Source organism: Cololabis saira, chromosome 14 (assembly GCF_033807715.1).
Source record: "Cololabis saira isolate AMF1-May2022 chromosome 14, fColSai1.1, whole genome shotgun sequence".
NCBI classification, from domain to species: domain Eukaryota; kingdom Metazoa; phylum Chordata; class Actinopteri; order Beloniformes; family Belonidae; genus Cololabis; species Cololabis saira.
The window spans coordinates 12,706,898-12,719,999 of NC_084600.1; the positions used below are offsets into that span (position 1 = coordinate 12,706,898).

The following is a 13,102-nucleotide window of genomic DNA, read 5'->3' on the forward strand; positions in this document are numbered from 1 at the left end:
TATCGAGATTTTAATATATATATCGATATATTTTCAAACGCGATATGGTACGAGACAATATCGTTTATATTGATTAATTTTTTATTTTTTTTATGATTTTGATATAGCTTATTTTGTGACAAATTGACTTGAATGTTTTATTTGAGATTTGCACAAATGTTTTGTTATTTGCACAACTGTCAACCTCAGTGGAAAAGTCTGCCTGTTACTGTCTACATTGTATTAATTGCACAGGGTATTTTAATTTAATTGTTATGCAGGAAAGGGATATTTGTTTTATTTTATTCAAGAAGCATTTTTATTCTATATATGCAGGCAGTTTATTTTTATTTCATTTGTTTTATACATTTTGATATTGTGCAGACCTCTGTTAATAAATGTACCTGTGTGACATTTGGCACGAGGCTTTGTATTAAAACTGACTGTTTTTTAAGGGTTTGCCTCAGAAAAAAATGAAGCTAACAGAGATGCTATGCTATAATGCTTTGGGGGAAACCCCAATTATGGCACAGAAAAAATATCGATATATATCGAGTATCGCCATTCAGTTAGAAAATATCGAGATATGACTTTTGGTCCATATCGCCCAGCCCTATTGGGATCTTAGTTTTATATCCCCCATTCAAGCGTGCTCTCATACACATTCAACGTTTATAGACTGTGTGTTTGCTCAACAGGGAAAAGATGCCATTCCACCATGTGCGGGCGGGCCTGCTGTATCCAGACAACTACCTGAGCAGCTCCTTGACAGAGGGCAGCGAAGCCTTCCAGCTCACCAGCCTCTCCACGGAGGAGCTCGGAGGTGAGTGTGCAGCCTGCGAGGGGCGGAGGAAGGGCTGTGTGCAGAACAAAGTGTGATGTACAGACAATTAATTGTCCACCGGTCGAACAATGCAGCAGTTACAAATGCTCCAATCCTCCAGGGGTGAAGTTTTTCCATTTAGCCATTTTGTCAGAGCTTGACTGGATTTCTTTGTCTCCAATTATAAAGCAAGCAGCAAATAAAATCAGTGAAAGGAATCAGAATGTGGGCTCTGACAGAATTGTATTTACATTGGTATCTTAATTGGAGTTTCCCATTTAAACTTTGTTTTGCATGAAAATGAGAGTTAGCAGTCAGAACAACAAATACTCTGGGAGAGGAAAACTGCAAATCATTAATCTGAAGTAAAGAGGAGGCTTTGGTAAGCATGACTTTTTTTTTTAAGTCCCTTTTTATTTTACCAATCAAACAAACATTATACAGCGCAAAGCAAGTGTATCATTACTGGGGAGTGTGGCGACAGCTCTGAAAGTGGGTCAAATGGTGCAACGAGCACAAACTGCTTCATGTGCATGTCGTCAGCAAATCTTTAGGCTAGTCAGAGTCACTAGGAACAGAAGCCAGAGTTAAAAACGAATGAAATCACACCCCAGTCCTGCTTGGCACGTCCACCACGGCATCAATGGACACTTTCTTTCTTTCTCACCTGCAGTAGTTGATAACACTCGGCGTTTGCTTCTGCCGAACCATTAGGCAAGATTACATCATTAGAGAGGCACACCGTCAGGATTACCTCCACAAAAAGTTGCAGCTAATGGGACTGCCTTGGACATCTTACTTGTTAAAACCATTTACCAGGAAGCTTTGGAATTACATTGGTGGGAAGGAGTTTACTTTAATCAATGGTCATTAACAGGGGCGTCAATTGGGTATGGCAAGGTATGGCACCCGCTACACCTTGGCTTCAAGGGAAAATGTAAATGTTTGTTTTTTAAATACATTTAGGGAATTAATCTGTCTATTTGTATTGATTATTCTATTACTTTATACATATAGAATAACTACAAATGCAAATAAGAACATGATTGATTTCACTAGTTATTATACACTGCAAAAAGTCAAAATCTTAACAAGAATATTTGTCTTATTTCTAGTTAAAATGTCTAATTTTTAGTCAAAAAAAATCTCATTACATTTAAGACAAGACTCAAAAACAACAATTTTCACCTGTTTCAAGTAGATTTTCACTTAAAATAAGTGGAAAAATCTGCCAGTGGAACAAGATTTTTTTGCTTGTAATAAGAAGATAAATCTTGTCCCACTGGTGGCAGATTTTTCTACTTATTTCAAGTGAAAATGTACTTGAAAATGGTCAAATAACAAGTTATTTTTCTGGTGATGACTCTTGTTTTAAGTGTAATGAGATGTTTTGACTAAAAACTGAGACATTTTAACTAGAATTAAGACAAATATTCCTGGTAAGATTTTGAGTTTTTGCAGTGAGCGAGACTGCATTTGAAAAAGTTCCAATTTTCTTAACCACACAGATAAACTACATAGACTTGTGTGATGAGTATTTGCTGGACATGTTGATTGATACTCTAGTTAAGTTCTGTGACTCGTAACCTTGCCATACCTTAGCTTCAACTGAATTGACGCCACTGGTCATTAAACTGGGTTTATTCGATGGAGAAGATACTTAATTTCACATACGGCACATGTGCTGATGTGCTTCTCGATCAACTGCTCAAAATAAAGCCTCCACGAGGGGTATGTACTATATATGATCATGAAAGGGTTCGCTTTGGTGGGAAAGAAACAGCTAATCCTGTCACAGAGCGAGGACGATCTTGAGAGTGTGTCTGTGACTCAGGCTGTTTGTTCTCTGTGCTTATATATTTGGCCCATTGTAGTTGGTTTGAATATTCTTTGGCGTAAAGTACTTTGTTGCATAAATCTTTTAATCCAATGTCCCTCGTGCGCAACTCAACTCAATCCAGTTCAATGAAACAGTTTCTTTCTAGACTGAAAACAGAGCTGCTGCATGGACTGAACTGTCCCATCGTCATTAGTATGGTTGGCCTCTTTCTGGGTCTTGTTTGTCAAGGGCAGTGAGAAGGGACAACTACTCTGCGCCTACATGGAGCTCTTATAAAAATTGAATTTGGCCTGATACACTCCTGACATATGACGAAGCATTTTCTGGTCGCTGTCAGCCATAGATCCAATAGAAAGGACAAGACTGTTTGATGTGGACCAAATATCCATGCTGGTACTTGCTGCTGGAAGCAGGGGAAAAAAAAGGAAAAGATTTCTAATCCCACTTCAGAGAGATGCTGAAGGTTCTTCTTGGATCATCTGTTAGCACAGATAGAAGGCCAGTTAATCACCACTGAGCTGAATCGCCTCAGCTCTTTTCTCTAGTTTTGAGGCGTTTCATTGATCACAGGAAGGACATGTATGGTCCTGAAGGCTTGACTTCATAATGCACATCCAGGGAGAGGCGGGGCTGCAGGCTTATACTCACAGACATCTCACAGCAATACATCAGGAACCAGCTCATTTCCTACCCTGTTGAGAATGTACTCTTTACTGTTGAGCTGCATACAAATGCATCCCACTTTTATTTGGGGGACCGCACACTCCCGACGTTCACCTCCTCCTCTCACTTTACTGAGTGGGAGAGAAAGGGATGCAGCAGCGGCGGGGAACCCGATTCGGCTTGTGAGCCTTAGGGGATGTTTACACGCTCACATGGGGGCTGTGACAAAACTTCAGATTCTGTGCAATGTCCAGGGAAAAGACGGCAGGCCGATCAGACGTTAGAGGAAGGAAGGGGCAGCTAGACTGGACTGGAATATTAATGATACGGAGGGAGACACAGAGAGAAGAACCTCATGCAAAATGTATTGATTATGTCAGGAAAAGGATTATTCTTGGGGAAACTGTGTTTTCAATTGTGTTTCTCCCCTTGAGATTCACACAGTTGCTAAGTGCCAGTTGAAATCATCCCATTTCCTAACTATTACTTGCAAAGATCCACAAAGTAAAAAAGAAAAAAAAATTGGAGTCTACTGGTTTATGAAAGATGTTATATCCGTCCTGCCTCTAACGTCTTCATCAATCAGTGAACGGTCCCCCCCTCACTGTTTCCTCTCTTCAACAGTACTCCTAAATGATGGACAGCTAATTTGCAGGCAATTGACAAAAGGGCATTTTTTCAAAAAGGTTATTTCCATCCTTGAGTGATACTCTCTCCAGAGTTGTGTGTCTAATTACGTCTTCAAGTTAGAGGGAGGACTTTTTTCACGTAGGAAAGAGACGGAAGCGCCCTTGACAGCCACAGCAGTGATGATGATGTATGGAGGGATGAAGGCCTCAAGAAAAGAGACCTGTGGAGTGGTGGTGGTGGTGGGAGGGGATCTCCCTCACATTGACTTTTCGGAGAAAAAAGACGAGGCTCTCCCAGCGAATGAGAAAGCTCCTTATCAACACCAGGAAACCACCTTTTAGCACCATAAAGACACATTCAAACGGTTAATGATTAATTGTGCCTCTTGGATTAGTCTGGTTCACTGACACCAGCAGATGAATCACTGTTATATATGTAAGCTGCTCAAGTTATGTAAAGCTGCAATGAGACTAGGAAGAGCTGTGCTGCTTAGAAATGTGAACTGCTGTAATTTGCTTTACGAGCCAAAAAGCAGACAGTAGTTTGTGACTGCCCTCTAAAACGAAACAACTACGTAATTACCGTCTTTTGTTTTCATGGAAACTTAGCTACAGTGAATTGTACTTAAACTTCACTGAGTATTTGATGATTTACTGTGCCTTAAAACTGCTCATTTATTTATATATTTTTAGACGTTTGAGACTCTTTAGGGCAGTGGAATATTTGTCTTATTTCTAGTTAAAATGTCTCATTTTTAGTCAAAAATTCTCATTACACTTAAAACAAGAGTCCAGAAAAATAACTTGTTATTTGACCATTTTCACCTGTTTCAAGTAAATTTTTGCTTGAGATAAGTAGAAAAATCTGCCAGTGGGACAAGATTTATCTTCTCATTACAAGCAAAACAATCTTGTTCCATTGGCAGATTTTTCTACTTATTCTAAGTGAAAATCTACTTGAAACAGGTAAAAATGGTTGTTTTTGAGTCTTGTCTTAAATGTAATGAGATTTTTTTTTAACTAAAAATTAGACATTTTAACTAGAAATAAGACAAATATTCTTGTTAAGATTTTGACTTTTTGCAGTGTATAATAACTAGTGAAATCGATCATGTTGTTCTGATTTGCATTTGTAGTTATTCTATATGTATTACATGTAAGTAATAGAATAATCAATACAAAGAGACACAGAGTAATTCCATAAATGTATTTAAAAAACATTTACATTTAACCCTTGAAGCCAAGGTGTGGCGGCTGCCGTACCTTGCCATAGCCAATTGGCAAGGTTTAGGGGTCTGAGCATTCGTCTCATTTATTTTATCCTCTAAAACACAACGTGGGTGTGGCTTATTAAAATCTATCTAAATTTGAAAATGTCTCATCTCCTTAGCTCAAAAATAAAATAAAAAATGTGTCACCAAGATGTCCAACATGTTTTTTATTTTATTTTATTATAAGAGCTGATGCATTAATTGCTGCAAATGTTCACTGCGCTGCAACGTGGAGTCAGTCCGTCAGGCTTTCTTCTCAAACATTTAACATCAGTTTTCATCTATGTAAGTCACTCACATGTCTTTAGGATCATTTGGAAAGTGTTGTGAAAGGTCAGTCGGGCAGCGAGTCCACAGTAACACGTCATTTGTCAGCTATTTCACGCAGAACATTGTCTGTTAAGGTAAATGTCTGATCAAGCCTCAACAAAATGTTTCACAATAGATTCAAAACTAGTAGAAAGATGTGATGTCGTTCATAAGTTCTAAATTATTTAAAGGAGCATGAGGCAAGAATAAGAAATGAGACTCATTAGCGCCACGACGACCGTCGGGGTTCCTGCAGCCAACAGCGAAGCCGGCACAGGAGCGCGTGTGTAACCTCATGTGATTTTCAAATGAAACTTTAAATATGACTTACAATGTTATCTTACCTGGTCAGTAGGAAATGAGCCATGTCAGCATCTGTTTTCAGTCCCAATTCAAGTTGAAGCTGCCTCCATGTCTCAAACGCGTATCCAATGTTTACTCGTGCGCCACCGAGAACGCGCATGCAGCGTCATGTGACGTCACATCTGCAGGACAGCGCGGGAAATTCCGGAGCGGGAATTGCAGCACATTTTGCAGCACACAGCCTGTTCAAGGCAACGGAGAGATACACTAGAGGGCTCATTCTTTTTGGTTTGGAACGCTTCATCTGACATTATTACTAGAAAACTTAAAACTTACAGTATACAAATTTTTTTCATAAATCCTGCCTCATGCTCCTTTAAGTTTAAACTGACAAACACACTCTGGTTTTTGCATATAAAGTCACATCAGTACCTCAGCATGTGAGGACACGCATGCTGCACTACATCTTTTGTTACGGTCGGTATGTCATCTCATCTTGGGACACAGAGATCCAACGTTCAGCCCTCCTGGTGGTCTATTCCCTCCTGCCAGCAGTGGTATCTGCTCACTGAGGTCACCAAAAGCCTGCAGTGCACTTTGACCCCTCTTATGGCTCGTAGACATTGTATTATAGTTTCATATTTTGTGCCTCCTCCAGTCCCGAGGGAATATGTCTCACTCCAGTGTTTACTAGCAAAGCTAATTTATCCTGTCTGGTTCCTGAGGAGGATGTGGTTGTTGGAGCTGTATCACTGAAACATGTTGCATTTCTCAGGCAACTGTGTGAGCAGCGCAACTTCTGTTCAGGGGATATCGCTCCAATCTCACTGGTGATATCTCTGTCAGTGAGGAAAAAGGATCCTCTAACCTTGTTTAATATATATATATATATATATATATATATATATATATATATATATATATATATATATATATATATATATATATATATATATATATATATATATATATATATGCATACACAGTACTGGAGTTGAGAGGGGATGAGGGGGGATGGCATCCCCCCCTGAAATAAAAATGGTCAAAATCATCCCCCCTGTAAAACTGCCATCCCCCCTTTCCATCCCTTATGTCATTTCATCAATGAATGTGGTTTTACTGCTATTTCAACATTTAGAGTCATCACCAGAAAAATAACTTATTTGACCATTTTCACCTGTTTCAAGTAAACTTTCACTTGAAATAAGTAGGAAAATCTGCCAATGGGACAAGATTTATCTTCTTATTACAAGCAAATAAATCTTGTCCCACTGGCAGATTTTTCTACTTATTTCAAGTAAAAATCTACTTGAAACAGGTGAAAATTGTTGTTTTTTCCAATGATGAGTCTTAAGTGTAATGAGATTTTTTTTTACTAAAATGAGACATTTTAACTAGAAATAAGACAAATATTCTTGTTAAGATTGTGAGTTTTTGCAGTGATCCATTTTACTTATCCTGTGAAGGACAGAGTCATATTGAAGTTTAGAAAACTGTTTTTTATTGTTGTGTTTTGATGTATTTGATGTAAGCCCAGTGGATATTTAAAGCTTACAGAAGGCTGCATTTAACTGCTGCTATGTCATTCCTGCAGTATTTCTGCAGGTGTTTTGGTCACTGCTATTATTTGTAATATATTATATTATTTGTAATCAGCACAAATTATCTGTCCCCATATGATAAAATCCACCATCCCCCCTGATTTTTTTTTACAACTCGAGTACTGTATATATATATATATATATATATATATATATATATATATACATATATATATATATATATATATATATATATATATATACATATATATATATATATATATATATATATATATATATATATATACATATATATATATATATATATATATATACATATACATATATATATATATATATATATATATATATATATACACACACACAGAGTATTATTCATGGAGAGCCTTTTTCACACAAAGACAAGAGAAATGCTGTGCAGCATTAGTCACAGAGTCTCAAATTCAAATGGATTAAAGGACATTTATAAAGAAGGGAAAAAATGACCTCATTAGACACAACACAGATACACACAGAAAGGAAATATCAGTCAGTTATACCGATAGGATGTTATCAATTCTGTGGATGCGTGAATGACTGAATGAGAAAACTTGTACAAAAGAGAAACTTAAAAAAATGAGATGTGAGTAAGAGATAAAGGAGCACTAAAAGACGGACTCCCGGCCTCCGCTGCTCCGTACAGCCATGTCCCCCAGACGCCTTCACAGGAACACCAACAAGACAATAAATGGAACAATAACAGTTCTGATGTATACTGTTTATCTTTGAAGTTATCTGGATTCTGACGTTTGTGCACTATTTGTTCATTTCCTTTTCCAATAAGTATCTTTTTTCTCTCAGTGAAGCAATAAGAAGAAGTGCAGGGGCAGACAGCATGGCACAGTGATATGTTGTGTGTCTGTTGCGCAGAGATACGCGAGGCATTTCGTGTCCTGGATCGCGATGGGAACGGTTTCATCTCCAAACAGGAGCTGGGCATGGCCATGCGCTCTCTGGGTTACATGCCCAGTGAAGTGGAGCTGGCCATCATCATGCAGAGACTGGACATGGATGGTGAGACACTACATAAGGACACACACTTGGGTGCATGCACCGAGCATACAAGCCATACTCAAAACACACAAATGTGCAAACGCTTAACGTTGTAACATCTATATAATGATTGTTGACTGTTGTTGTATCGCCGTTATCTTCTTCAGCCTTGAGGAGAAATATTTCTATTTCTAATAAAGCTGATCCTACGAATGCTTCAGAGTATTGCATTTTTAAATGATGAAGATGAAATAACTTGCACATAAAAAAAGAATGTTTCCTTTGCTTGTCTCGAGCAAAAAGGAAATATGATTTTCAGTTATGCTATCCTTCAGAAACATTTCCTCGGAACAGTTTCTAAGCAGCCTTAAATAGCAGCAGGTGCTCAGCTGTCAAATACAAATTTCCCCAGAGACAATAAAGAGCGAGCCTATCTGCTCCTTCTACTTAAACTCTACCTCTGCTTGTAAATTTTCAGCAGATTGCAATTAGTCCCGGGTAGTCCCTGTAACAGAAACAATCAGATTGGTGTTTCAGCTGGTTCTTATCGGCCCTGCTCTTGACTCCACAGCTTGATGCAAATATCAAAGGTCAGAGATAAAAGCTTTGTGCGTTTGCTTCCATAAGTAACTGACGAGATGACAGCAGCATTGCTTTTTCTTTTTTTTCTTTCTTTTTTAATGCTATTAAGTTTGTCCTAACAAATGCATGATCTGTTGGATGTTGGTAGGATACTTTAGGGTTTTAAAACTTAAATACTGTAGCATTAAATAAAGTGATGTGAGAAATACACTGGACAAAAAAAAGGGTTTGCAAGATCTGATGTTCTTTGATGCATTTATGTTGGTCTAAATGAAACTCACAGAAAGCTTTAAAATCTTCGGCTATATCAGGGTTATTTTTGACATTTTCAGAGAAAACTTAATCGCTATTGGAGGACTATTTCCTTTTTACCGTATAACCACATGACATCAACTCTAGCTCCAAGCTACTTAAAGGGGATCTATTATGAAAAACAGGTTTTCTCTTGCTTTAACATATATAAAGTGGTCTCCCCTCAGCCTGCCAACTCAGAGAAGGAGGAAAGCAACCAAATTCTGCAGTGTCTGTACAGCCGCCCGGATGAGCCGTCCAGTCTAACGTCACGACAGGAGCAGAGGTTTGGCCTCCGATGCGTGAAACCACGGCCACAACTATAAAACCGTGTAACTGCATGCGAGCGTCCGACTATCGCATCACACTGCGTGACATCGGACGGTCTCTGTCCATCTCCCTCCAGCAGCTGCCACTTTATTGAGGTTTTTGTAGTGAAATGAGGAGGAATCATAGAGATAACTTCTCATTTCAACTAACTGGATCAGTCGTTCCTCATCCGTGACCATTTCCTACACCGGCTTTCAACGCGAGCGACAGGAAGAAAATAGAAGCAGAGCATCCGACAAATGTTCAGCTCAAAACACTGCGCCGCGTCGCTGCGGCCAGTTAGGACAGTCCAATAGAAAATAAAGCAATGGAATTGATTTTGTTGCTCACGCTCGCTCGCATCGCATGCATGACACGGTGTAAAGGCTGGTTTATGGTTCCGCGTTACACCAGCGCAGAGCCTACGGCGTAGGGGCTGCGTCCATTTAACGCAGAACTATAATTCAGGCTTAACTCCGCCGGCCGGAGCTTCCGCCATTTTTTCATAGCGTGTATCGCGTCATTCAGGCAGCCAATCAGCACAGAGCCTCATTATCATAGCCCCGCCCACTCAGAATCCCTCATAGAGGAGGAGTTTAGAAACGGTAAAGATTAAGACATGGCCCAGAGGCTGAATTTCTAATTTATATAGAAAAAACTATCAAAAGCTTGTTTTTAAGACATTCAAGGCCTGCTTAAAATAGACATGAAATGCCATAATAGATCCCCTTTAAAGAATACCTCAATAGGACGTTATTTAGACTTGCGTCACTGGTAGAGTGCTTTCTGAGTACTCTATATAATTGGTACCAAATTACAAGTTTCTTCCAGAACGAAACAGAAATGGGAGGCAAATGAAAAAATGAAGGGAATAACATTGCTTAGACAACGGCGCTCCATCTCTTGCAGGCGAATACAAAAGCTTCTAACATACCCTTTATTATGTCACATAATCAAGTGAACATTAAATAATGATGTGGAATCAATGATTGTTGTACTTGGTGTAATGAGTCCATGCATTCAATCAGCCTGCAGTTTGTGCTGTTTGCAAGCTGCCGTCATGGAGATGTTCTGGCTGATGATGTGTATCAGTAACTACACGCAGCTGCAGGATGCATAACGCCAACACTTCCAAGATGTGTCCTTTGCTCAAACGCCTTCTGATCTAACGCACCACTGGCTCTCATGCAGACAAACAAAAACTGTTTTGATTTAATCAGGTGAATTCATGTACAGTGTGGCAAAAACGTATTTAGTCAGACACCAGTTGTGCAAGTTCTCCCACTTAAAAAGATGAGATATACCTGTAATTTTCATCACAGGTATATCTAAACTATGAGAGACAAAATGAAAAAAAAAAATCCAGAGATTTTTAAAGAATGTATTTGCAAATTATAGTGGAAAATAAGTATTTGGTCAATAACAAAAGTTAATCTCAATACTTTGTTATATACCCTTTGTTGGCAATGACAGAGGTCAAACGTTTTCTGTACAGTAAGTCTTCCCAAGGTTTTCCACACTGTTCCTGGTATTTTGGTCCATTCCTCCGTGCAGAGATGCAGTGATGTTTTGGGGCTGTCGCTGGGCAACACAGACTTTCAACTCCCTCCAAAGATTTCCTATGGGGTTGAGATCTGGAGACTGGCTAGGCCACTCCAGGACCTTGAAATGTTTCTTATGAAGCCACTCCTTCGTTGCCTGGGCGATGTGTTTGGATCATTGTCATGATAAAAGACCCAGCCACATTTCATCTCCAATGCCCTGCTGATGGAAGGAGGTTTTCACTCTAAATCTCACCATACATGGCCCCATTCATTCTTTCTCTTACACGGATCAGTCATCCTGGTCCCTTTGCAGAAAAACATCCCCAAAGCATGATGTTTCCACCTCCGTGCTTCACAGTAGGTTTGGTGTTCTTTGGATGCAACTCAGCTTTTTTTCTCCTCCAAACACGACAAGTTGTGTTTGCACCAAAAAGTTGTATTTTGGTTCATCTGAACATATAACATTCTCCCAATCCTCTTCTGCATCATCCAAATGCTCTCTAGCAAACTTCAGACCTGGACATGTCCTGGCTTCAGCAGGGGGAACGCCTGGCCCTGCAGGATCTGAGTCCCTGATCGTAGTGTGTTACTGATGGTTCCTTTGTTACTTTGGTCCCAGCTCTCTGCAGGTCATTCATTAGGTCCCCGTGTGGTTCTGGGATCTTTACTCACCGTTCTGGTGATCATTTTTACCCCCCAGGGTGAGATCTTGGAGCCCCAGATGGAGGGAGATTATCAGTGTCTTGTACGTCTTCCATTTCCTAATAATTGCTCCCACATTTGATTTCTTCACACCAAGCTGCTTACCTATTGCAGATTCAGTCTTCCCAGCCTGGTGCAGGGGTACAATGTGTTTCTCACGTCCTTTGATAGCTCTTTGGTCTTGGCCTTAGCAGAGTTTGAAGTGTGAGTGTTTGAGGTTGTGGGCAGGTGTCTTTTATACTGATAACCAGTTAAAACAGGTGCCATTAATACAGGTAACGAGTGGAGGACAGAGGAGCCCCTTAAAGAAGAAGTTACAGGTCTGTGAAAGCCAGAAATCTTTGTTTGTAGGTGACCAAATACTTATTTTACCGAGGAATTGACCGATTAATTCAGTAAAAATCCTATAATGTGATTTCCTTGATTCTTTCCCCCCATTCTGTCTCTCATAGTTGAAGTTACCTATGATGAAAATTACAGGCCTCTCTCACCTTTTTAAGTGGGAGAACTTGCACAATTGGTGTCTGACTAAATACTTTTTTATCCGACTGTATGTCATGAGTCTTCTTCCATCTGTTGATCTGTCTTCAGTGTTTCAGGAAATAAGTGAGTTCTGTTCTGAACTGTTCTGTTCTGTTTCCTTTGATCATGATGGCGTCTTTCTGACCGTGTACCTGCAGGGGACGGCCAGGTGGACTTTGAGGAGTTCATGACGATACTGGGGCCTAAGCTGCTGTCATCTGACAACAGAGAAGGATTCCTGGGCAACACCATTGACAACATCTTCTGGCAGGTGAGAGACAAAACGTGTTCCTCCCGGATATCTGCTGCTGATCACTCAGCTAACCCTGTTAGTTATCAGCTCTCATCTTTTTCGCTTCATCTCGCTCACCTCTGGCTGTGTATTTCCGCATTCAGAACAAGTCTTACATCCTTAAGCACAAGGACTCCAGCACAGGCAGGAATAAAAATAAATACACAAACACACTCCCAGCCCCCTACTTGCTTTTCCAATTCCTGTCAGGTATTTTTCTTCTCTTTGTGGGTTTTTTTTCTTCTTCTCTTTGACATAGGGACTTGAAGAAAAATAGGCCTGCTGAGAATGATGTGTTTCTTTTTGTAGGAATGCTTTGGGGTTTGTGTGTGTGTGTGTGTGTGTGTGTGTGTGTGCGTGCGTGCGTGCGTGCGTGCGTGCGTGCGTGCGTGCGTGCGTGCGTGCGTGCGTGCGTGCGTGCGTGCGTGCGTGCGTGCGTGCGTGCGTGC

At 39.9% G+C, this 13,102-nt stretch overlaps 1 protein-coding gene across 1 annotated transcript in view; it reads left to right on the forward strand.

The window, feature by feature from the left end:
- Nucleotides 1-13,102, forward strand: part of caln2 (calneuron 2) — a 43,435-nt gene that overhangs the window by 6,462 nt on the left and 23,871 nt on the right. Inside the window, exons 2-4 of the mRNA XM_061739751.1 lie at nucleotides 678-802; nucleotides 8,289-8,432; nucleotides 12,520-12,632. Coding sequence (XP_061595735.1) covers nucleotides 685-802; nucleotides 8,289-8,432; nucleotides 12,520-12,632 — 375 coding nt within the window. The 5' untranslated portion in view covers nucleotides 678-684. The remainder of the gene's footprint in view (nucleotides 1-677; nucleotides 803-8,288; nucleotides 8,433-12,519; nucleotides 12,633-13,102) is intronic.